The sequence below is a fragment of the Tetrao urogallus genome (genome assembly GCF_951394365.1).
Source record: "Tetrao urogallus genome assembly, chromosome: 26".
In the NCBI taxonomy this organism is placed as follows: Eukaryota; Metazoa; Chordata; class Aves; order Galliformes; family Phasianidae; genus Tetrao; species Tetrao urogallus.
Window position 1 is genome coordinate 154117 of NC_136839.1, and position 25510 is coordinate 179626.

General features: G+C 53.7%; 4 protein-coding genes across 4 annotated transcripts; 2 read left to right on the forward strand and 2 right to left on the reverse strand.

Moving 5' to 3' along the window:
* Positions 1 to 246: 246 nt before the first annotated feature.
* Positions 247 to 4438, forward strand: BECN1 (beclin 1; the record flags this gene model as incomplete). The annotated part of the gene is made up of 11 exons (XM_079547000.1): positions 247 to 373; positions 446 to 510; positions 580 to 638; positions 1025 to 1115; positions 1443 to 1579; positions 2009 to 2203; positions 2411 to 2557; positions 3023 to 3172; positions 3265 to 3325; positions 3788 to 3930; positions 4270 to 4438. 11 exons carry the CDS (start codon positions 247 to 249, stop codon positions 4436 to 4438), a joined length of 1344 nt encoding a protein of 447 aa, XP_079403126.1.
* A 1257-nt stretch (positions 4439 to 5695) lies between these two features.
* On the reverse strand, positions 5696 to 8916 carry CNTD1 (cyclin N-terminal domain containing 1; the record flags this gene model as incomplete). Its single annotated transcript, XM_079547166.1, has 7 exons — positions 5696 to 5868; positions 6373 to 6553; positions 6933 to 7077; positions 7550 to 7712; positions 8180 to 8348; positions 8546 to 8621; positions 8745 to 8916. 7 exons carry the CDS (start codon positions 8914 to 8916, stop codon positions 5749 to 5751), a joined length of 1026 nt encoding a protein of 341 aa, XP_079403292.1. The 3' UTR covers positions 5696 to 5748.
* A 400-nt stretch (positions 8917 to 9316) lies between these two features.
* On the forward strand, positions 9317 to 9851 carry COA3 (cytochrome c oxidase assembly factor 3; the record flags this gene model as incomplete). The annotated part of the gene is made up of 2 exons (XM_079547046.1): positions 9317 to 9518; positions 9589 to 9851. 2 exons carry the CDS (start codon positions 9317 to 9319, stop codon positions 9699 to 9701), a joined length of 315 nt encoding a protein of 104 aa, XP_079403172.1. The 3' UTR covers positions 9702 to 9851.
* Positions 9852 to 10156: 305 nt separating this feature from the next.
* Positions 10157 to 21327, reverse strand: WNK4 (WNK lysine deficient protein kinase 4; the record flags this gene model as incomplete). Its single annotated transcript, XM_079547167.1, has 20 exons — positions 10157 to 10231; positions 10781 to 10881; positions 10988 to 11190; positions 11329 to 11734; positions 11821 to 11917; positions 12130 to 12668; positions 12808 to 12927; positions 13026 to 13080; positions 13335 to 13490; positions 13564 to 13680; positions 13750 to 13891; positions 13978 to 14045; positions 14119 to 14249; positions 14408 to 14732; positions 14806 to 15025; positions 15179 to 15267; positions 15678 to 15835; positions 15912 to 16132; positions 16476 to 16648; positions 20905 to 21327. The coding sequence occupies 20 exons, from the start codon at positions 21325 to 21327 to the stop codon at positions 10157 to 10159; spliced, it is 3819 nt and encodes a 1272-aa protein (XP_079403293.1).
* Between the last annotated feature and the right edge of the window lie 4183 nt (positions 21328 to 25510).

A 25510-nucleotide genomic window follows, 5' to 3' on the forward strand; every position in this document is an offset into this window, starting at 1 on the left:
GCCGGCTCCGCTGCCGCCGGAAGTGAGGTCACGCCGCGTGCTGCCAATAGCAGCTCGCTCGCTCCCCGCCTGACCGCGCCGCCGGGTCCTGGCAGCTGGCAGGAAGGAAATAGAGGGGAACGTGGAAAAGAAAATGGCCGCCATCGGGGCTTCCACACGCCTGCTAGGACCTTGCCGGGCCGTGCGTCACGTCCGGCGGAGACGATGGCGGTGGTGCGGACCAGGGGCTGAGCGGAGCGGAACGGCATGGAGGGCGGGCGGGCGCCCGCCTGCACCACGCAGGTCAGCTTCGTGTGCCAGCGCTGCAGCCAGCCGCTGAAGCTCGATACCTCCTTCAAGATCCTCGACCGGCTCACCATCCAGGAGCTCACCGGTACCGGCACAGCGCGGGGGGTGGGACGGGCCGACTGGGCAGCGCCGGGCGCTGACAGCTTTTCTCCCGTAGCGCCGCTGCTGACCGCTGCGCCTGCCCGGCCCGGGGATGCGCAGGAGGAGAGCGCCCTGAGCGAGGTACGAGGAGGGAACGGGCGGGACGCGGCCGCACCGCGGACCCGGTAACGGCGGTGCCTTTCCCTGCAGGAGGCCTTCGCGGAGGGTCGGCAGGACGGCGTCTCCAGGAGGTTCATCCCGCCAGCCAGGTACGCAGCCAGGGCAGAGCTGATGGACGCGCCGCGCCGTGCCTGCCTTGGGCCGGGGGGCGGGCAGCGCTGTGGGAGGGGTGCTGTGTGCCTCGGATCGCGCGGAGACTTTTGAAGCCTGCTTCTGGAAGTGTTTTCCGTGGGCTCTGAAACGCACTCAGGAACAGCCCTTTAAAGCCCCCTAAATATACAGAGGACACTTAATTAGTTGTGGGTTAACACAAAACAGGCTTGGTAGAGCTCCTTTGACTTCTGTCCCCTCAGCCGTTTTTCTGGTGTGTTGTCTGTGTTCTTCCTTCCTGAGAACTGCCCTAGATCTAAGTCTCGTGCACAGCCTGGTTCCCTTAAGCCGTCCGCATTCAATTCTCGGTAAAATTCTTTCCAAGAATGATGTCAACAGAAAGTGCCAACAGCTTCACGCTGATTGGAGAGGCATCAGATGGAGGCACGATGGAAAACCTCAGCAGAAGACTGAAGGCAAGTTGTACTCGAGCTGGTAAACTTGGGTACTTTAGACTTGATGACCTCAAAGGTCTTTTTCTCCCTAAATATTCTATGACTCCATGACTATAGCATTAGTTTTTCTAGACACTGTGAAGGGGTTGAAGTGCAAAGTTTGTCATGGCATTGACCTTCAAATATTTTTGAGAATGAATAGTTAAGTAAGCATAACTGGCTTATTTTTAATCAAGACTTAATCTCTTAAAATACTCTGTCAGATGAAGAGCCACAAGCCCATCTGCTGGGAAGCAACTGGCAGCTGTCTGCAGCTTTGCTTGAACTAATGGTGAATTTCTCCTCCAGGTTACCGGTGATCTCTTTGATATCATGTCTGGGCAGACGGATGTGGATCACCCCCTGTGTGAGGAGTGCACAGATACTCTGCTAGACCAGCTAGACACACAGCTTAATATCACAGAGAATGAATGCCAGAACTACAAGTGAGTAATATGGAATTGGTCAGGAAATCAGTTGGCTTAGTTGGAAGCTAGGGAAAAATAGGCTTATCTCGCTTTCCATAGCCAGCAATGGAAGCTCTGGACTTTAGCACTTTGTTTGACTGAGATTAAGCGCTTACTTCTGAGGATCTCAAACTGAAGTCTGTGCACTCACTGGAGTGACAGACCCCACCTGCCCAAGGTGCCAGGTGGGAGCACTCACTGTGAGATCCACATACTTTGCAGTTATTCACAGGCAGCAGCAGGTCCTCCATCACCACCTTGTTCCACTGATACAGCCGATGCACTTGTAAGATTGGAGTTTGTGATTGTACTTCTACTCGTGTGCAGGGCCTGTCATAGAACTACAAAGTATTGGCAGAGGGCCTTTTCAGGGTCTCCATTCTGATAACCATGTAACTGTCCTACCAGGAGATGTCTGGAGATACTGGAAAAAATGAACGAGGATGATAAGGAGAAACTGCAGACAGAACTGAAAGAACTTGCACTGGAAGAAGAGCAACTGATTCAGGAGCTAGAAGATGTTGAGAAGAACCGCAAGGTTGTGGCTGAAGACTTTGAAAGAGTCAGGGCAGAGGCGGAGCGACTGGAGCAGGAAGAAGCTCAGTGAGTGAACTGCAACTGCAGTTGCTGGCAGATAAATGAAATTATAAAGTATGGAAACCTATGACTAATGCTCAAATGCACAAAGCTTGTTCTTGGCAAAACTGAAGCTGGAAACGCCAAAATAATTCTAGCATATCATGTGAGCGCTTACATTCTTTCCTGTAAGAGTCTTGTACCTAGCATTTCTTGTCTTGATTTTATTTGAAGGTATCAGAAAGAATACTGTGAATTTAAGAGACAACAACTGGAGCTAGATGATGAGCTGAAAAGTGTGGAGAACCAAATGCGTTATGCTCAGATGCAACTGGATAAATTAAAGAAAACTAATGTGTTCAATGCAACTTTCCACATCTGGTAACGTAGACACTGGAATATTGCTTCAGTTTGCTAAGATTCTGCAATATAGAACCATTTAAATAAAACTGCTTTTGACAGAGAGGTGCTAGTCAAGTTGTGCTGCAGAAAATGGACCCATCTCCCACTAGTGGCATCTCAGAGATTTGCTGCAGTTTGCAGATGTGTGTGAGGAGCCTGCAAAATGGCTCTGCTAACCATGTTAACCAGCAGGCAGCTGTTGTGCTGGCCAAATTTCTGTCAGGCTTCAGAGAGCATGCAGCTTGTTTTTGTTTTCCCAAAGGAACTTCATAGAAAGCAAAACATTGTTGATATTATATATACTTTCAAATCAGGGTCCTCAAACCTTCATTCTGCGTGATTGGTAGCGTGTTCTGTAGCTGTTTGTAGGTTGCCCTTGTTTGGTTAGCATGCTAAAAGCTGTTCCTGCCCCAGTGCACTTATTTATAACTCCTCTTATCACAGGCACAGTGGTCAGTTTGGCACAATAAATAACTTCAGACTTGGCCGTCTCCCCAGTGTTCCTGTAGAATGGAATGAGATCAATGCAGCCTGGGGGCAGACTGTGCTGTTACTGCATGCCCTTGCTAACAAAATGGGCCTGAAGTTTCAAAGGTATATGCAATATAATTTGCATTTCACGTTTCACTTACAACCTGGATAAAGACTTTTAGACTCACCTGCCCGTGAACTGCATGTCCTTTCAGATACCGCCTTGTACCGTATGGCAACCACTCGTATTTAGAGTCCCTCACAGACAAATCGAAGGTAAGTAATTCTGCACGAGTCGCAGAAAATAGACCTGGAACATCTCAGATCCCTGCTCATACTGAAGGACACAGAAGACTAAGTCTGCTCGTGAGAGTACACCTTTATGAATTTATGGCATAGGAGAGCTGGCTACCCTGCTTTCAACACATAGTGTTTCACTCCATGTCATATCAAGCCACTGACTCTGCCATCCAGGAGCATTAAAAAAGGCCGGACTCTTGCATTCACAGAGCAGCTGGTCAGAGGAAGTTAATTTGATTTGGGAAGATTGTTGGTGATAAGGAACTCAAGTCTTCTCTCGATAACCACTAACATTCACATAGCACGCTTAGCATGAGACAAACTACTGTAGTAAGCATCCTAAATTTAAGCCTCACACAGACTAAAGATTTGTAATGACAGCATCTAAAGTGAAAGCTTAAGGTGCCTGAATTTTTTTTTAATTTTTTTTTCCCCCAGGAGCTACCCTTGTATTGTTCTGGAGGCCTAAGGTTCTTCTGGGACAATAAATTTGACCATGCGATGGTGGCTTTCTTGGACTGTGTGCAGCAGTTTAAAGAGGAAGTGGAAAAAGGTGAAACTCGGTTTTGTTTGCCTTATAGGTAAGTGTTGCCAAATAACATCAAATTACCACATTGTATGGTGTCCCACTCAGCACTGTTAGCTGACCTCTGGACCTGTCCACAGCACTGCTTGCTTTGCAGTCCTGTCTTTTGGAGATCATTTCATGTTCTTTGTAGTGTGCAGGATTATCACCCTTGCTATAAGTCTGAGATTTAAGGCTAGTTCCTCAAGTGAGGAAGTCTGAGGCTTGCTGCATTTCTTTTAAAAACAAAATATTATACTAAGAATGTGAGTATCAGACTTAAAGATCAGAACTTAACACTACATTGAAATTAAATGCTTGCTCTAGTAACTTCTTAATAATCTTTGTGATACAGGATGGACGTGGAGAAAGGAAAGATTGAAGATACAGGTGGCAGCGGTGGTTCTTACTCTATTAAAACACAATTTAACTCTGAGGAGCAATGGACAAAAGCACTAAAATTCATGCTAACTAACCTGAAGTGGGGTCTTGCCTGGGTCTCATCCCAATTCTATAACAAATAACCATGTCAAGGCAACTGTAAAGCATCTGCATTTTATTGGAGAAACTCAAATTAAGAAGTCTCTGAATACTAACCAGTACAAAATGTTTACAATACCAAAAATTCACAAGACACTTTATTTAAAAAATAAAAAAAAACGTTATTGCAAGTAGTATGTAGAAAAGCAATAGGTAAAATTATATAATTGAGCTGAACTGAATTTGAAAAAAAATCAGCTACTGAATAGACATTAAACTGGCATTTTGGATGTTTATAGATATGTATATAAGTTACTGTCAAACTTCCAAATGCCAGCGAGTTTGATACTACTGTTACAGCTTAACAAAACAGGGGTTAGAAAAATGAAATGTTTCTAACAGGGACTACTGTGGAAAAACGCATGGAAGGTCTGTTTGGTCACTGAAGCAGTACAGCTTAAAATAAATATTTTCTAAGTCTTATCTACATTTCTTTTTGCCACTGAACTTTACAGGGGTTTGAAACTGCAAAATACCGTTACTACAGTGATATCACCTATTTGTAATACTTGCTGTAGCGTGTTACTGCACAGAGCTGCACTGAGTAACACCAAAGATAAAACAGCCCGTTCTACCCTGAGATTGCTTTCATCTAACACTAGTCACAGCCTAAGCATCCCTCAGCACTTATGCAGCTATGCTGAACAGGCACCTGCTGCCTTGACAACTGCACTCAGCTTTCAAAACAGGTGAGAGTTTTTCTTTCCACAACACTGCTCAGCTAGCTGGCTTGCTGAAGGCAAGAGCAAACAAGCCTCTGACCACTGGCAAAGGGAAAACTGACAAGCAGCCTGGCTGCAGCAAGCTGTCTGAAACAACAGTTAGTTTTTGAACCAGCAGCACAGTACAGCCCGGTTTGTAATAACTGAGCTTGTGAACTTGTAGCAATACTGATGACCAAGCTGAATAACATTCACATTAATGCTTTTTCAAATTAAGACCCCTTACAGTTTTCACACAAAACGTATTCAGTAAGTTAAATGTAGCTCTTAAAATAAAGCTTTTGGAACTGAAAAAGGTGTTCTAAACACTGCTTTGTTCCTGTGTACCTGTCTTCACGGCACGAGTGCGTAGCCTGGAAGAACAAGCTTTTCTAACTTAAACATAGCAAATGAAGTATTACAGAACAGACATGGTATTCAAAATCAAAAGAAAATCAATTTGGGTGCCCTGTGTAGTATCACAGGAGGTGAAATGCCATCAAAAGAGTAACTTTGCTACTAACAAACTAACTAATAGATACAGAGGATAGCTGTATATAAAAGGCATAATTCTAGTCTTTGGCATTTTTCTTCTACCTCCTGTGGGGCTGTTTTGGAGTGATGCTGCCAATAACGTGTTTCAGTACTGCATATGAAAACTCCGAGATACTTTGTGAAGTAATGCCAGTAATACAGTTTAAATGTTCCACAACCTTAGGAAAAAAAAAAAAACAAAAAAAAAAAAACAAAAAAAACCCCACTTATTTACAATGACTAAAATACATTAATTTACAGAGCTACTTCTTAGCCCTACCCATATCTAAGAAGAATAATAATGCTCCACAAACCCAAGTCATGTTTTTGACTTAAGTCAAAACCTTTCTGTATGTCAGAGCAAGGGGTGGGTTTTTTTGTTCTTGTTTGTTTGTTTTTTAAATGAATTGCCTCTACTAAAGAAATAAAATGAAAAAGCTGCTTTCTGCAATGCACTGCTTATTATTCAGTAGCAGCTTGGGCAGAAAATTGTCCGGTTGTCAATGAAACTGACTCACTGAGTTCGAGCTGTACAAAAGCTGAGGCAGGAGGATAAGCTGATGGTAACACCAGCACAAGCCTTGCTGCTGAACTGCCTTTGTGCCCTCTGACCAATCTTATAAAACCATGCACACTTCCTGCGAATAAACCAAAGGATGTCACTTTCACTCCCAGTAGTCTACCAACCTCTGTCTGTTCTTAAACATATAAATAACCTTCACTTTTTTCCCCACACATAGAGATAATTTGTTTGGAAATGACTGTACCTTCTTCCAGTGCTCAGGGTTTAGCACGAAAGCACTTGTGCTGATGATTCCAACTGCCAAGAGCATTAAATCTTCCTTCACTATCAAGAACTTTGCTCTGCAAAAGTAAAAGCATGTAACGGTGTAAAACGATGCTAGTTCAAGAACACTGGAAATCTTTGTACAGCCTGCAGACATTTTAGCTTGTATAGTCAGTCCAAATAAAGCTTGATACTATTAACGTTAATTAACAGTACCAAAGCTGGATTTTTAACATGAAGTTAAACACTTCCCTAGCTTGCCCTTAAAGCAAAGGGCAAAGTGGTGAAGCATGTTGTTTTGAACTGGTATATTATGCTTCATCAACAATATTGAAAGCTTCCCAAATTAAGATACTTAAAAACAGATGTCAGAAAAGAAGACAAGAAAAAAACCCAGCATAATGAGAATTATAGTAGTATGCTTTTGTAAGGTTTTAATTAATGTAAGCCACTTACATCTGCAGTTCACTTGGTGTCAAATTCTCAATGGCAATACTCAGTAAAGTGTCATAGATGGTATCTCTTTTAAGATAGAAGAAGTCTAGTAGTTGTATGCACATCTGATGCAGCGGTTTTGCAGGAAGTAAGCAGCCATTATGTCCTGATGTAGAGATCATACACAATTACCCAAACATTTAGGATCAACAAATTGAGTTAGAAAGAAGCATTAGTTACTGCAAGTGAAGAATACAGATGTTTTGTGACAACTGCCCCTTGTTTCTGAATGCCACAGGGCCCTCTCAATCTCAGTGCCGTTACACTCCTGAAATTCAGGTTGTCGGACCTGGGCAAAGTAAATGGTAAGTCATTTTAGAAAATGTGTTCTTGTACTAAGTTTAGTGAATTTAAAGCAACCTTTTATTGAATGGGACAGGACTGGCTGTCAGACAACACCCTGCAGATTCTACTATAGACAAATTCGCATCTGAAAGGTCAAGTCTGAGAAGTTTCACGTGCCTTCATAGTAAGAAAAGATATGTAACATGGGACATTTCATTTCAGATAGCTATACTGCAGTAATAGCTCTGTTGCTCTTAAAATTCCTTACCATTCTCTCTTAATAATGCTCTTACCTAAAACCTCTAGAAGCAGTTCAATGTAAGCCAGTGGAGTCGACACATTGATCTGGAACTGCAGAGTTTCCAAAACAGCAAGCTCTGACTCAAGCAACTCTTGTTTAGTGTATGAGTATTTTAAGGATTGCAGAAATTTTACAGCTGTGTCACTGTTAACTGCCTAAGAGGAAAAAAAAAAACACACTATTGTGTCCTCATTGCTTTACTCCTCCCGTTGAGTTTAAGCACAAACCATTGTGGTGTTGATACTGCATGCTCCCACAGCTGCCCAACATGCCTTTTAAACTGGCATGAGAAATACAGCTCAGAATTTTCCCTTAGGTTCTCTATACCCACACACGGTCGCCAGACAAGCTCTTTGTAACTCTCTGTGTTCTGACAGCCACAGGCTGGGATTTCCAGCTGCCTGTACTTTCTTCCTGACCTGTACTGGGAACATTTCCTGACACATTTTTACAAGATGAGTTACAATTAATCTGCCTGAAATGCAAGAGACTGGGGCCTCATTTTGCTATCTTTTGTGTTGCTATCACTGCTCATTTTCAGAGAGAAAATGTATTACTTAGAGAGGTTATATACTTTTCTACAATACTGAAAATGCAGCTGGAAAAGGCTCATATAGGTTACATTATAGTGTAAGGAAAGTTTGCTCGCAAGCTGAATGCACGACACCAGCCGTAGGACAAATGTGTCATAGATCTGTTCTTGCAGAGAGCTCTGGCTTCTGCCTTCTTCACCGCCTGTGACGTTCTGTCGGGGGGACGTACAGATTTGTTCTACTTGCTTGATCATAAACCTACAAGAAACATTTCTAGTAAGGAAAAATGAAGACAAGCAGTTCTGTATGTACACAGTACATGTATAGCTATAGATCTAAATTATCGTTCAAGAGACGAAGCTCCAGATACAAAAAACATATAGTTTGAGTGACCAGCAAAGGGTATGCATGGTGTCAGTTGCATTAGAGATGAGAAGTGCTCAGCATTTTCTTACCTTTCAAGTAGCTCTACTGCTTGATACATTGCTGGTTGGTCCAGGTGCCATTTTTCAGACAGAAGGAATATAAATTCTGGAAGAAACAAACAAAAAAAAAAACAAAAAACCACCTAATTGCAGCAAACTTCAGCCAGCAGACACAGCTGTACAGCAGTCCAGTGATGTAGGAGCCAGTAGTGGCTGTGCAGGACCTCACCCACAGCGCGTGCCTCCCTGAAGCAGCCCACAGGGCCGGGCAGCACGCTGAGGTGCTGCTCATTCTCCATGGCCAGGTGGATCAGTGTGTCCTCGATTATCTCAGGAGCAACTTCACCAAAGAGCGGATCTGGGCTGGAGAATCTGGATGATACTGGCACCCGGGACAGCATTTAGCAATTTGCATCTGAAACTTTGAGGGCTGTAGTAATGGCAGTAACCCTTCACAATTACCAATGCCAAAAGCCACACAAAACCAGGCAGAGGCAGCCCTTACGGCCTGGGAAGACCGGCCGGAAAGTGGAAGAGCCTCCGGAAGGAGCCCCGGGGCGCGCGGCGCAGACGCAGCCCTACCGGCAGAGCGCGTCCCGCCTTGGCACGTGCATACGGTTCCTGCCAGAGGGAGCGTCCCCACCAATCAGAACGCGCCCTCTACGGACCTCCACGTTCCGGCGCCAGCCAATCACTCGACGCTCCGCCTCAGGCCTCTGGTGTTCCCGCGCTCCTTCCCGATTGGCCCGCTTCCCGGACGGATGTGGCGTCACTGCGCTACCGGAAGTCGCGGTAGGGAAGATGGCGGCGCCGAGGGAGCCTGTCGGGGAGGCGGCGTTTGCGCGGCGCATTGACCCGGAGCGGGAGCCGGGGCTGAGCCCTGAGCAGCGCCGCTTCATGGCGCAGGTGGAGCGCGCCCAGCGCCAGCGCGCCTTGCAGCGCCAGCTCCGCAGCCGCAACTTGTTGCTGGCCCTCGGCATCGGCGTGGTCACCGCGGGCATCTGTATCCTGCAGGCGGAGGGCGGGCTGTATGGGCTGCGGAGGGCTGTTGTGTTCCTTAACCCCTTCCGCAGACGGGTATACCTTCTACTCCGTGTCGCAGGAGCAGTTTCTGGACGAGCTAGAGCAGGAGGCGGAGGCGGCGCGGGCACGGGCCTGGGAGCGGCAGAAGAGTGCTGCGAGCTGAGCCCGGCCTGGCCCGGCGACGGCCTCGAGGAGACCGGAATCGCGTGGGGCCTGCGTGGCCGTGCTACTCGTTACAGTGTCAGGACATCCTGCAGGCAGGGCCTTTTGTCCCAGAGCACAGTGGGGTCCTGGCTAGGGACATGTTCTCAGAATGGGATCAGGCTCCTGCTGCCTTTGCACAATAAACATGTCTAGAGCCTGGGTTGATGCTTGCTGCTGCGTCACCTGGTGACCAGAATTCCACTTGGGGTCTCACAGCCCCTGGACACTTGCAGATGTAGGGGGGATTCTCCATTTTTTGTTTTTATCATCTGACTCAAATTTGCATGAACCCCAACTGCATAGACACAGACAGACATGCTTGGTATTTAATCTGTATTTATGAAAACACTTTCTAGACTTCAGTTTGTAACAAAATGCACTGGGCTGTCATTTTTTAGGGGGCTGAGGGCGGCATCATCTTGCTCTGGAGCCAGCTTTGGTCCTGGCAGCTTGCAAGAGGAAAGTGGCACTTTGAGCCATGGACAGCAGCTGGGGAGCCGGAGGTGAAGCTGTGAGGTGGCCCTGGGTTGTGCGCGTGGACTGAAGGATGGTTGGAGGACAGCGCGGTGGCAGGGGTGAATTGGATGCAAGGGGTGTTCAGTTCTGCTCTGGGAGCCAGGAGCAAAGTGCAGCACAGTGATGCTATGAGCAGTGTCAGCACTCATCCCTCCTGCTTCTGGGGCCAAGCTCAAGCAAATGGCTGTGTGCCACTGGGATGAGACAGGGCTGGGGCACATAGGAAAGAGCATATCGGACAAGTGTGGGGACAGCCCTCTGTCTGGTGCAGAAGCAGCAGGTGCCAACAGTGAAGTCTTGATAGGGTGCAGAAAGGCAAAGGGCCAGGCTTCCCGAGGTGAGTGCCCACCATCCTTCCAGATGGTGCAGAGGCTCTCTCACCCCCTACGGGGGCAGCAGGCACACTGTTGAGGTAGCTCATGAAGTAACTCCTGGCCAGCTGGCTACTGTGGGAGAGAGGTTCTGATGAGCTGGGGCAGGCTGGGAGTGCCGCAGGGCTGTTACCAACCCCTTACCCCTTACCATCCAGCTGAAATCATCTGCAAATGTCACGCCCTTGCTCAGCCGCTGCTCCTGGGAGCCAGTGCTGCTGCCACTCAGTGAATTCCGGCGCATGATTCCTGCTGGGACAGTTCAGTCCTGAGTGGGTGCACTGAGCTGTGCCTCACACAGGCTCAGCCTTGGGAGCCCCATCCTAGCTGGGAGTTGCAGGTATCACTGGGGCTGTACCTGGGGGCTGCGCCAACTCCAGGCGCTGCAAGCTGTTGCGGCGGGAGGGGTTGAAACTGCCCTTGGAGAGGCGGCGCTGGCGGCTGGAGAGCATGGCAGCAGGGGAGACGATGCCCAGCGGGGGCTGCTTCCCCATCCGCAGGTACAGTTCCTCAATCTCCTTCTTCTGGGTGCTTTGCAGCAGCTGTACTTCAGCCAAGTGCCTTGGGAAAGAGAATGGGAGCTGAGCCTCGTGTACATATGGTGACCTGCAAAAGGACATCGTCCTTCTGCCTTAATGAGCACAGCTCCCCACCCCTGGTGTGCACAGGAAGCCACGAGCTCACTATGGGGCTGCTCACTTTTGGCGCAGGGTCTGCAGCTCCTCCCAGATCTCCTCGTCCTCGCTCTCACTGTCATCGCTGCTCACATAGGACAAGCTGCGGGACTGGCTCAGCCATACCTGGCTCAGCACCGTCTGCGGAGCACTCTCCTCCCCAGGGCCCTCCCGGTCACTCTCTGCCGGCACTGCTGTCCCCTCCTCAGCTACTGCCTCCTCCTCAGGGTTCTGCACTGCCATCTCCAGCTCTGAGTCAGAGTTGCTGCTCGTGCTGCTCCCTGTGCCAGAGGTGGTGGGCAGCAGAGAGCTGCTCACCGCCAACTCTGTGCCATGCTGCTTGCTTTCACTGCTGCCCAGCATTGGAGATGTGACAGCTGGCTCCTTGGATGGTGTCACCTGGAAGCGGCCCAGGATCTGGGGCTTGGCTTCTGGGGGGAATCCATGGGGCCTGGGGTGAGTGGGACGCCAGGGATGCTGCAGTGCCCCTGTGGGCACAGTCCTTTCCCCACCTCACCTTCATTGATGGGTGACAGCCGGGCCTTGGGCACACTGGATGCTGGCGACTCTGAGACAATGAGTGGGTGATCGGGCTTGAGGGAGACAAACGGCACCTGCAGGCACCCATATGCTGTAACTATACCACTACAGTACCTCTGCTTTTGCTCCCACAGCTGTGACCTTTGGCCTGCTCAGCCCTCCCAGCTCCTCAGGGCTGTCTCTGCGCTGGAGCATCTCCATGCTGCAGGGCTCTGTGTCCCATCACCAACCCAGCACACAAGCATTAAGGCCCACGTCAAACGGCTCCGCAGAGCCCCACACTCACTGTGCTGCCCTCGGGGCTCCCTGGCATGACTGTGCTTGGCATCGTCAAGGGACCTCCGGTGGGGCACAGAGGAACTGCTGTCGGAGGAGAGAATGGCACGGGCCCCTCCATAGCAGGGACGTCAGCCCCCAGAGGCCCGCTGCAAGACAGGGAGGATTTTGCCATACTGGCAGGGTCAGGGTAAACAAAGCGTGGGGGCCCAAGGACGAGATTCTGTGGCCGAGGCAGCAGCGGGGGGTAGAGGTGCCCACCTGAGCTGGCAATGGAGGAGACAGCAGGCAGTAGCGTGTGGGCCACGCTCATCACTGCCAGGGAAAAGACATTGGCCAAGGACAGGAGGGGGGTGGTTGGGGACCAGGGTGTGCTGGTCACGGGGGGGCTCATGGGACTCCTGGGTCCACTGGGGATGGGGGATGAGGGGACTGGCAGAGCAGGGGGAACAGACATTCCTGAAGAGCCTGGGGGTGTCTGTAGGAGCACCGATGATGCTGTCATCCAGGATGGAGATGATGAGATGAGAGGCCAGGGCTGCGCCGAGCCTGCAGGAAAGAGAAGCATCAGGAGCAGGGAGCAGCCCCGAGCACTGTGCCACTGCAAGTCTGGCAAAGGTGCTGCAGCTGGCAGGGCTATGGCTGGGAGTCCTGGGTAGAGAAAGTGCTGCCCTGCCAGGCCTGGTACCTGCAGGGGAGCCCGGCAGTGGCTCTGCAGGGCTGGAGAGGTCATTCTCCAATGGGGAGCTGCTCGGCGCTGGCAGGGTGGGTGACTGGAGCAAGGTGCTGGGGCTGGTGCAGCCCAGGTCTGTGGCACAAGGGCACACTTAGCCCATCTAGGCCTCCCAGAACCCTCCTGGCTCAGCCGGGGGTGCAGGAAGAGCTCACACAGAGGTGAGGACGTACCACTGAGTGAGGAGGAGGAGATGGAGTGTGAGAGCTCCTGCAGCTGCAGCTCTGCCTGCTGGGGAAAGAGAAGCTGAGCTCAGTGCTGGAACAAGCTGAACCAAAGCATGACCGATCCCCAACCCATCTCCACTGCAAGCAGGGACAAGAGCCTCAGTTCTGTCATGCAGACAGCACCATGACCCGGAGCTGCAGGGCTGCTCTTGCTGGGGCTGGAAAGATTCAGCACCCGCAGCGTCTGCTCCAGCACCAGCCAACCCCCAGCCACACTCGGGGTCCCAGCGTGGGGGGCTGGGACCAGGCACTCACAGGATGGCCGGTGACACACTCAGCCTCGGGGCTCTCGGGCGGCTCAGATGCGCTTTGCCCATCCTTGCGCAGCAGAGTCTCCACACGGTGGATGATGTCCTGAATGCGGTGGATGAAGCTGTCCTGCTCCGACTTGAGGATGAACTCATTGTGGACCTGGTGGGGCAGTGTGGTGATGCTCAGAACCACGGCTGCCCTTTCCCCACCCTTATCCAAGTCCTGCACTCACCATGACAGCTGCGATTTCCTCTGGGTTGTCCCCATCCAGGTCGAACTTGAACGTCACCATCTTGTTGTTGTAGGTCTGCAGCTGGCACTCTACCACCCGATCGTTCTTGTCGGAGATCTGCATGCAGCATGGAGGGCTCAGCAGAGGCAGCAGGGATGCATTTCACCCTGACACAACGGCACTTACATTGGTGATGCGCAGCCGGGACCGGGCTCTGCGTCGCTGCAGCCTCCCCACTGCCCGCTTGGCTGGCAGCTTGCTGCTCTGCTCACCAGCAGAGAGCCCCTCGCAGCCGTCGCTCATGCCCGATGCCACATCCGAGGCATAGCTGCATGACACCCCGTACATGAGTGTGGCTGTCCCCACCTGCAGCCCCCTTCCTAGACAGCTCCAGCCCAGGATCCCAGTGCTTACCTGTCCACTGGAGAAGAGAAGCCGCTGGCTGTGGGCAGGCGCTCAGAGGGTAGCTGCACTGCGATGCTCTGTGGGGAGGGGATACTGTGAACCAGTGCCACCACCGCTGCTACCCCAACCCTCCCAGCCTCATGGGCTCACCGTGGGGAAGCAACGTGTGGAGCGGGTGGGTGGGGGGCTAGTGGGAGTCCCCATTGAAGCACTGCGATGAGACACATCTGGGGAGTCAAGAAAGCCAGAGGAGCTCAAGTAGCCATCTGTTTCACAGTCAGCTGCAAACAAGTGCACATGTGAGCATGGCCAGCTGTGCTTACTAAAGGGGAACCCCAGCTCTCAGTTCCCCTTTAGTAAACACAGCCTTGGGGTGCGATGCACAGGTGTGGCTGGAGGAGCAGGAGAGCCCCATGTCTGCTTCCCTGTGCCTACATACAGGTGGCTGAGGAGTAGCTCGTGTGCCGGTACACGAAGTGCTGGTCAGCCTCAGGTTCCTCAGGCTCTGGTGGGAAGGTGCTGCTGAAAACAGAGTCCCTGGAGCCGGTGGTGGCTGGGGCAGGTGCAGGGATGCCTGGTGCCAGTGGGGACTTGAGGTCCTCCAACAGCTGCAGGACGCCCGGCGCCTGCCCCAGCTCAGCCTGTGGCACCACATCCTGCGCACGCTTCAGTTTCTCCCGCTTGCGCTTGATGGCGACCACGCGGTCCCGCACCGCCTTCGCCACCAGCTTGTAGTCAGCCTCACAGACAAAGCCCAGGACAACCTGCACAGGAGTGGAGCTGTATCGGTCTGCAGGGATCCCCAGTGTCCCATCCCCTCCACCCTGCAGCACCCACCATTTCCTGAGCCACCTCCTCTGCCACATCCTTGTAGAGCTCGAAGAGAAACTCGATGGCATTGTTGTCCTTGTACTTGCCATGCAGCTTCTTTGTGTCATCCATCCGCAGCCACAGCTTGAGCCCTGACTTAATGCCATCATCCTCCTCAGCCAGCTCCACATGCACCCCTGTGTCCTCCTGGAAGAAGGAGTGCTCCAGCAGGTCCTGGATGGTGTATCTGGAGGAAAGCGCTGCTCAGTGTGGGCTCACAGCGCATTGCTCTGGGTGGCAGCAAGGGATAGGGCAGAGGGACTGTGTGTGGGTGCACTCAGGGGTGCAGACACTCAGGGCAGGGTTCTGCAGCACCGTGTCCTCTCCCAGTCTCTCACACCTTTCGTCCTTATCCATGCGAATGCAGCCCTCGATGATCTCCTTCAACTCAGGCACCTTCACCTTGTAGAAGCTGCTGGGCTTCAGGCCCTGGGCAGGAGGAGACAGCACCCATCAGGAAACCTCCGGGCTGCAGCTGCAGGGTGCCGTGGTGACCCTAAGACAGTGCCCTGTGGGGCCAGACCCTGCTTGACAGCTGGATCCAGCACTGGGCCTCCAGCCCAGAAGGCAGGAGCTGGCTGGGTCTGGCTGGGGCAGCCACGATGCCCTGGGGACAGAGCAGCCAAGCAGCTCCGTTCCACCCTATGAGTGCACGGGGTGAGGCACATGGGCGTCTCTACCCTCTGCTGGCTCTGGCAAAGTTTGCAGAGCTGAGCACCCTCTCACCTCCCAGCCTAATTTTAGCTTCTTGCATAACCTGCCAAGTGGAGTACCTCAGGAGCAGCAAGGTCCAGCAGCTCCCACCACACTGCCCCTTCCTCCAGCCCTGAGGCACTCACTGAGGTGACCTTGCGGTAGATCTGGGCAGCATTCTGGCACTCCGAGTAGGGGTACTCCGAGGTGGCCATCTCCAGCATGCACATCCCGAAGGCGTACACATCCACCGCTTCATCGTACTTCTCCTCATACATCTCCGGGGCCATGAATTCAGGGGTTCCTGGGGGCACATAGCATGGCTCAGCAATGCACCTGTTCCCACATGTGCCTCCACGTCCCCCAGGCCCCCAGCCCACCTATCACGCTCTTGGCGAAGGAGGCACGCTTGAGCGTGGCCAGCCCCAGGTCCCCGATCTTGACGGAGCCGGTGGGGCCGGTGATGAAGATGTTGTCGCACTTGAGGTCACGGTGGATGATGGGGGGTGAGCGAGTGTGCAGGAAGTGCAGCCCTTTGAGAATCTGACGGCTCCAGCGCTGCAGTACTTTCAGCTTCATCTCCTTGAACCGCTTCAGATACCTGCGAGGGGACAGGGCTGGCACCAGAGCACTCCACAGGCACTGATGCAGCGCCATGCCCCATGCCTGACCACAATCCCACCACCACCACTGAGCTGTAAAGGGCACACAGCAGCCGGGAGCTCCCTGTGCCCCCTCCCCAGGCAAGTTCTGCAAAGGCAACACAGAAAACGCTGCCAAATCCGAGCCAAGCTGCCGGTGCCAGGAGTGCAGTGGGAGCCAGGGGTGAGCACTGCCATGTGACTCCCTGGGGCCCCCCAGCCCATGTGCTGGCCATCACTCCAAGCAGAGCCCTCCCCCACCTCTCTTTCCCTGCATGCTCCAATCCAGCAGCCCCCACTCACGTCTTAAGGGTGCCAGATGTCATTAGCTCAGTGACCAGCACAATGCAGATCTGCCCTTTGACAGATGACTTCCAGGAGTCGTAGAAGCGAACAATGTTGGGATGCTGCAGCCCCTTCAGCATCTCCACCTCCTCACTGAAGCGCTGCCGCTCTGTCTTGGACAGCTTCCGTGTCTGCAGGGGCAGTGGGTAGTGAGATGGGGCACGGGGCTGTGGGGCTGCCACATCCCACCCCCCTCCCTGCGCTCAGCCTAACGCATGGCTCGATGGAGCCACTTGCCTCGCCCGTTAGGCTGGGGAGGGATGGCTAAAGATCCCCCTGTGCCGAGTTGCCCATGTGAAACCCACCCTGCCCAGCCCCGCAGCCATTGCGCTCGGCTCCCCTATGGTGCCCACTGCCAGAATGGGCATTGCAAGCCCCACACTGCCAAGTGCTCAACCCGTTGGTCTGCCTCGTGCAGACCCATCTGCCCCTATCCTGGGCAGCTCCTGCCTCCACTGCACACAGCAGCTTCAGGCACTGAAGGCACCTCCATGGCAGGGAGCCGGCCCTCTTCAATGAGGCCTTTGTTGGGGAAAGCAGGCGTGGGAGGCTCCAGCCCAGGTTTTTCCATGTTCCTCCAGCTAGAGTTAATTAAAGTGGAAGCCAAAGAGCACTGACACAGGCACTGAGCAGGGCTGCAGGGAGGACGCAGCCCTCTACAGCAGAATGGGGGATGAAGGAGGAGCAAGATCTTGCCTCTCACCCTGCACCCCACAGCACCGCCCTGGTGCAACGACTCAGCATAGAGCCAAAGGGACCGAGGAGCACAGATCCCAGGAGCTGGCACAGAGTCCCAAGAGCCCAGGTGGCTGCAGTGCCAACAGTGTTTATGAGGTGCCCCCATTGCCGGGTGCTGCCCGCCCCATGCACGGTTCCTTGGCTGGCAGCCACCATCCAACAGCCCAGGCAGCTTTTGTAATATTTTCATTGCATCATAACTGGCCCCACGGCTGGGCTGGAGCTGCTTCATAATCCCCTCTCTTCTTTAATACATGCTCAGGGACCCAGCTCAGCCCAGAGGAGAACTTCAGCCTTGCTACAGTGGATGAATGGGATCTTTCATAGCCAGAGAGGAAAACAGCGCCCAAGGCCCCCGAGCCGACCAGCACACACTCTGCCCCCCCAGCCCACCACCATCCAACTGGAGAGCTGCAAGGAGCTCAGGGGCTCAGCTGCACCCCATGGAGTTGCAGGGCAAGGGGCAGCCGTGCAGGCTGTGGCCAGGACTCAAGGACTGTCACTGTGGCTCCCTGAGTCCAATGAGGGGGGACCAAGATGGCATGCAGACATGTCCCACAGAGAGCCTGAAGCAAGGCTCAAGGGAGCCCCACTCTTCCCTCAAGCCTGTGATGGATTCGTTCCCAGCACCATTCCAAAGAGGGAACCAGGCACCCCAAGGGCTCTGCCCTGCCCTGCCATGCACGGGGAGCAGTGCCCAGCACGGTCCCTGCCACACAGGAGCCACTCAGACTGGGATTGCAGTGCAGGGCAGCACACAGTGTACAGCTGGGGCTGCCAGCAGAGCTGTCGGCCCGGGACATAGTGTTCTTTCCTAGCAGACACCTCCTGATGAGGAAGAGGAGGACGCTGGGGGTGGCAGTGGAGTGCTGGGGAAACGGTCCTGCCCTGTCCCAGGGCCAGGAGATGGCTGTTAGCATGCCCAACAGGGCTAACTGCAGAGCTGGGGTCAGATGGAGGTGAGGAGGAAGGTGCAGAGGTTCACCGAAGTGTGAGGCAGTGCCCAGCTGGAGCAGTGCCCATGGCACTCCTGTGCTGCTCACCTCAGCCAGAGGGTCCCAGCAGCATCAATCAGTGAAAGACTACATTGGGCAGAGCTGAGAGTCACATCCAGGAAGGGGGGCACCCAGGGATATCTGCAGAGGTGCTCAGTGGGAATGGTTCAGGTGCTGGGCACTCAAAGCCCTGAAGACGCAGCCCCTGCATCCACACAGGAATCCAAGAGCACCCCCTTCTTCTCCCAGTGATCCTGCACGAGCACAAGCACCTGCTCCATTCCTAAACCCCCAGATCCCCGTCAAGCAACCCCCACTCAGCTCTCAGCCTCCCACCAGCATAGGATCCAGGGCAGATTTCTGGTGGCATGGCAGCACCAACCACATGGGGCGGCTCCTGCAACCCTCCAGAAGGGTCCCCACTGAAAAACTATGCATTGGCAACATATTTACAGCTAATCCCACTCTGGGCCTCTGGTTTCCTCCCTGTTTCCTCCTTTTCCCCAACCCTCAGCATCTAACAGAAATAGTCTCAAATCTAAAGCTGGAAAGCATAAACAGGTCACGGCGGGTCTGTGGGATGCAGGGACAGACAGCACTGCACAGGCTGTGGGCAGCGGGGACAAAGAGGTCCCCAGGGGGTCTTACAGGAAGGCAGAGAAAAGGCACTGGGCAACCTGGCGGTGAGGCAGGGCTGGGACAAGAGCCGGGATTTGGGTCTGGGAGGCACCACGGCGGCTGGATGAGGCTCCTGGGACCGGAACTGCATTCAGGGCTGAGGTTAGGTGTTCATTTATATTTTAAAGGCAATAAAAGGAGAACTGTGAAAGACAAGGGACAAAGCTATTTTTAAAAGGGCAGAACCACAACCATTTTTATTTGCGGTTCCAAATCCTGTATTTGTGTCACAGTGTCTGATTCTTTGCACGATTGCTGAAAAAAAACAAGCTTTGACAGCTTATGTGCTGCCAGACTTTCACTGGATGTGCACTTGGGGACGAGATACACTGAATAAAGAGCAGAGGGGGCCGCTTTGGAGCTGTCTTTGCTCCAGTCAGAGGGTGTTGCTCTCATCCCCAGGGACCTGAATGTCACTGGCACACAGTGCCAGCCCAGCTGCAAGCAGAACTCAGAACACAGGCAGAGCCCCTGCTGCAGGGCAGGTGCTGGGGACTGCAGTCCAATCCCCACAGACACCCTGGTTAGGGACACTGGGCATGCAAGGGGACACAGCCCAGCACAGAGCACTCAAGTACCAAGCTGTGCTGTTAGCTCCGGGATCTGGCATGGCTGTGACTGGGGCGCAGTGGGGCACACAGGCTGGGCATGCAGGGTCATGAGGCAGCCAGGTGGGATGCGCTGGGCATGAGTGGCTCTTCTGGAGGAAGTCACTTCCACCAGAGATGCTGCCCTCACCAGCACAGAGCTGTGGCTTCTGGCACTGCAGGGCACACCCAGGAGCTCAGAGGTCCTACAAGGGAATGCGGGCATAGCAAAAGAGGAGTTCTGAGTGGCTCTGGGCTCTCTGAAGCAGTCGCCCCATCTCACAATACTGAGGAGAACCACATCCTCCTCTCACAGGCTGTAGTCACCCCTCCAAAGTCATGCACCATTATCTAAAGGATCTCTTCTTGCATTACTGGGCTGCAGCCATCCCATGCGGCTGCACCAAGGCTTTAGGAACAAGACAACAAACTTGCAAGACATGTTTTTCTCTGTAAACAAGGACTTGGACCTTCCGGCTGCAGCAGCCACCCCCGGGGCAAGAATCTGTTGGAGACTTTGAACTTCACCAAAGCCCCTCCCTGGGGGCTGCAAGGAGAAATCTGGAGCCCCACTACCGGGCTCTGCTCGCACAGCCTTACTGCCACAGGCAGGATTGCTCCCAGCATGTGCAGAAGGGGAGGAGGCATCACAGGAGCAGTACCTCTACCACTGTCCTCAGCTGCCTAGCATCACATCCTGCTGTTGGGGAGCAGTGGGGGAGGAGATTGGGAAGCTGAGAGACATGGGAAGCCATAGGTCCAGATGCTGTTAGCAGACAGCACCTGGAAGCATCACAGAAACCACATGTGGGTGGCCCACAGGCACCACTTCAACCAGCTGACAAGCAGTAAGGACATGCTGTACCCCGAACCTTTTCGCACCCAGCCCCCAGCTACCTGGAGCACGTGCCCCAGAGCATTCTGAGAGCTATCGAAGCACACCTCCTAGCCAGCTCCGGCACTGAGCTCCGGCTCCCCTACGGTCTGCCCTTCCAAAGGGCGATCTGTGAGCTAATGAACACCCAAAAAGTAGTGGGGTGCAGCACAGATTTTCCCCCAAGCAGGGCTGGCGCTGCGGGCAGGGGCTGCAGGCACTCCATGAGCGCTCTGACTGCTCTGTAGCTCAGGCAGTGACACAACGGGAAAACAGCGTGCGACGGTGGGAGGGCCGATGAGCACGGAGCCAAGCACGGAGCCGAGTCCCGGGGCAGCGATAGCGCACGAGGAGTCCAAACCTCCCCCACGTTTCTGGCCCCACTGCTGCAGCGGAGAGTGCTGAGTGCGTTGCGGAGGCACCGGGGGTCCCTGCCTCCCTGAGTCCCCCTACCCGGGCTGTGCCATTCCAAGCTGTGCCGTGCCGTGCCGCAGGTGTGCACCCTGCCCTCGTACCTGCAGCTCGCACCACGCCACCTCCACTGTTGTCTCCGTGTCCAGCCCCTTGTAGACGGTTTTGAAGGAGCCCCGGCCAATCTCGATGTCGAACTTGAGGAATCGGCCGTCGGGAGAAGTGGCCACGGCGCGCGTCTCCACCTCCTCGCTCTCCGTCTCCTCCGGCTCACGGTGAGCCGCGGTGCCCGGCGGCGGCGGTGACCCCACGCTCGGCCCCGGGTAGCCCAGCAGCTCCAGTTCCACCGAACTCCGCCGGTTGAAGCGGGAGGAAGCGCGGCGGGAGTCTCGTCCCGAGGGCCTCCGGCCGCGGTTACGGTGCGGTGCCCTACCGGGGAGCCCCGGCTCCACCGCGGAGCCGCCGCCTGCCCGCTCCGCCTCGGGCTGGGACATGGTTCCAGCGGCGGCGAGTTCGACGGTCAGCATCGACTCCCGCAGCTTCGCACCCCGCACCGCCGCCCTGCAAACAGGAGCGCCCCGAGCCCCGGCACGGGCCCCGGCACCGGCGTGGCCACGCCCAGCGGCACCGGACCCTCCCCGGCACGGCGCCGCCTCCGCGAGGCCACCGCCCCCCAGACCCCGCTGCTCAGGCGGCTCCGGCACCAGGAAGGGCACCGGGGTGGGCATTGGCAGCGTCAAGGGAACCGGAGCGAGCGCTGGCGTAGGCACGGGGCCAAGCATCAGAGAGAGCACCGGGACGCTCACCTGGATGTGCGCTGGGAGCCGAGAGGCATCAGGTCCTGGGGTGGGCACCGGGCACCAGAACGGACAGCGGAGCGAGCAGTGGGACGGGCACCGCGCACCGCCAGCCCCAGGAGCTCCCCCGGACAGTGCCCACTTCGACCCCAAACCCCGTGTCTGGGCAGGGCTGGGGTGATCCCACCCTCCCTCACTCCAGCAGCGATGGGTCCACGCAGGGTCACCATGAGCAAACCGGGCCAGATGATGCAGGGCCAAATCGGACTGTGGGGAAGTGTTTGCTTCAGCCGCTCTCAGAGCTGTAGCTGTGAAGTTTCAGAGCAGTGCCTGTGTCTGAAGCTTCTCCCGTCCTGGGCACTGCCGTGCTATTGAATCCCGCACTCCGAGACAGCCGTTGCTCTCAGGGTTTACTACTGGGTGCGCTCCTGAAATGAGGGTCACACAAATATAAAATATGCATGTGTCCTTCAGCTGCACGCTCACTAGGAGCCTGCACAAAAGCTTGTTGTCTCTACAGTGTAAATGATGAGGTTGTTCTACCCTGTAAAGTTGTTTACACAAAATACAAAGCAATCGATTCTTGCGTTAATTTCTTTTCCCTAAGGTCAGATTGTTTCTACTCAGCAATACAGGAAACATTAAGGGGAGAACTGAAATGTTAACACAGCCATGTCCTTTGCGCAGATTTTAAGTGCAAACGCGGTGCATCAAACACGGTGCATGCAGGATCCAGCTGCTCTCACCCACAGCCACGCAAATCCCCCGGTCCAGCTGGATGCATGGAGAAGCATCTATTGAAATGTTTCCACAGAAGTCCTGGGCAGGCTGCACAGCCCACTGCTCACAGGCAGACCTCTGTACCTGCACAGTGCCCCGTCCACTCAGCCCTGTTCACCTAGGAAGAGGACTGGATGAAATCTCCAGGAAGGGAAAATTGGTCTGCATCTCCACATGCTTGCAGAACACTCTTGCAGTACAGGCTGGCAGAAAGCAGTGATTGCACTCTGATCCAGCCTTGCACTCAAGAGTGTATCCAGGGCCCCTTTCTGGGAGAACACACCCTGGAGGCTGCAGGATGTGCTTGGTGCACATACCCCGTGCCAGGCAGCAGCATCTTTCCAGCAATGGCTGCCAAGGATGGCAGATGGGCTGCCACGAGCAGCACTGCACCGTACCTGGTATGGTAGGCTTTTGTGTTGTAAAATATGATTCAATTCCACCAAACAACACCTACAGTTCAGATGCACCATACCCAGTGACAGTCCTGAACTGTGCCCAGTGTTTCTCAGGCCCAGCAAGCGGTGCAGCCCTGAAGTGCTTCCAGCCCCAGTCCAGGCCCTGCCAGGTCACTGGGATGCGGCCAAGGCTGGCAGGCAGCATGTGCTCTTCAGCAAGGGTAAAACATGCAGAGCCAGGCAGGGCTCTTGGTCTCATTTCCAGTAGGGTCATGTCCCTTTATCGTGTTTTCATCATGAAATGAGATGCCTTGAAATGTCCCAGAGGAGCAGGGAATGAGCGTCCCAGGTGAGGCTCCTGCAGAGAGGAAATTGGGCACGAGGCTGCCTTTATATTTTCCTCCCACACCTCTGCAATGAGCATTGGAAGCATTTCCTCTTCCCTGCAGCTGCAGGAGCACCAAGGGCTGAGCAGTAGCAGGTGACCTTGCAAAGAGGTGCAAGTGCCCTCCAACACATCCCAGGACACCACGCTGCAGCTGGGCCAGTGCTGAAAGCAGGAGGTTCCCGTCCACAGTCAGCCCCTTCTCAGTGCTCAGCAAATATGCAGCTCCTGCACGTTATCAGGGTGACATTTCTCCTGGCTCCGGGTGTTGGTGCCAGGCCTGTGCTTTGGGTAGCTGCTGCAATCAGGCCATTCAGCATTTCCACGTGCATTTGGCTGCTGGGAAAAGAGCAGGGGACTGCAATCTCTCTGCTCAGGATTAGATCGCTCATCAAAGAACAATTCCAGCAAGATGTGCCAGAATTTCTCTGTTCCGAGCCCAAAACTCAGGATGGGATAACAGAGGGGCTGGGGCCAAATGTAGTGTGTGCCTGCAGGGCTGTAGCAGGAGCTGAGCAGCCCTCCAGGAGGGGCTGAGAGAAGGAGTGCTGGAGGGAATGTTCCCTGTTGGCTTCAGCACCCCACACCTGCAGGGACCTCCTTTTCAGCTCAGTGTGCCCCATACCCTATGGCACAGACCCGCAGGAAGAGACAGCACTGCAACCTCAGCAGCTGCAGCCCCAGGCAGATAACTGCTGAGGATTTCCTTAGTCCAGAGTCACAGATCTGACCTGCATGCACATTCATCCCAACTCATAAATTTATCAAACTGAAGCAACTCTTGCTTCTAACTAGCTGCATGAAATTAAATACCCTCTCAACTTGTTCCCTCCCACGAACACCAGAACCCAAATGTGCACAGCCCGATAGCACCTTATCTCAGCACCAGCCCCCCATGCTCCACCTTGCCCCAGCCCATGAGCCCTAATCAGCACATCCAGACGTTGGCTGTGACCTCAAAGCCCAGAGATGGGGACCCGCATGGCTCCACTGCCACGGCCCCACAATCTGCTGAAGTCACATGGATTGGCTGCTGCTACTTCCCGGCCCTGGGATGCAGAATTTGCTCTGCAAGGCTCTGGGCAGCATTGCTGATGGAACTCAGGGCACTCTCTGCAGCAGTGCAGACCACAACACCCTGTCTGCATCAGCAGCTCACAGGGGTGGCTGCAGCAGTGAGCACAGGGGAGGCTGCCTGAGACAGCATCTGTTGTGCATGGCAACGAACACATTTCCTGTTGTTTGCCTTGTTCTGGCATTATCTATAGCCCTGATATCATGCACACTGAACACAGGGAGGAACTGCCCTGGGTACAGGGAAAGTCATAGCTGGAGGCCATCTTTAGAGTTTAATTACATCTCCTTCAGATCTACCCAGCACCCCAGGGCTTCCAATCCAGTGCAGCTCTCACGTAAGCACCTCTGAGCAATGCAATGCTCTGGCGTCCTGATCTTGTGATGACATCACTAAGTGCTATAAAGCAGCGAATAAAGATAGGAACGACAGTTTCAGAGGATGGTATAAAGTCTTTGTTTTTACCATAAGCTACAGCTTGCCATTGTCACCGTTGTATAAACAGGGAACAGCAAACAAGCACTCAGCATAGCTGTACCGGTGAGCTGCTCATGCAGCCCCACAGCCCTCCTATACCCAGGGGCAGCCAGGTAACCCCAGCATAAAGCAGTGCTTCTGTGCACCTCATCTCTGCTGAATGCACAGCCCCAGCAAACCAGCAGAGAACACAAGCAGCTGCCTGTCCCAGGACGGGACAAGGGGGAAGCACACTCTTCCTCCTCACCTCACTAAGCAAGCGATTTAGGAAACCGATGAAAAGCCACGAATGACTGCCAGGAGAGCTTTGGAAAGAAAAGGGCTTGTTTTAGACTTATCTAATGTCACATCAGCCATTTCCTAAGAAGGGAGTAAATTTAATTAAGAACACAGACCCACTCAAGGACAGCGAGGTTACACTCAGCAAATGCAGCTCGGAACAGTGCTGAGAGGTCAGTACCGCGTGTACGCAGAGCCAGAAACGCAAACATCCTGGGCCTGCTGGAGAGTCGTCATCCAGGGCCAAATGCAGATGCCACTGAACACGGAGTGGAAGGCACAGAAACACGCTGCAGGGCTGCAAGAGCAGCGAGCAGAGAAGGCGCAGCAATGAGAGAGTGAAAATTAAGACAGGCAGCACAGAGAGAGAGAGAAAGAGGCAGATCCCAGACAGCAAAATAAGGCCCTAAGAGACGCTGTTAGCAGCCAATTCCTTCATGAAGATTTTCCTGGCCATTCTGAGCCACAAACATGCAGACAGTACCACAGTTCAAGCAGTGAACCCCAGTTCCCGTGCTC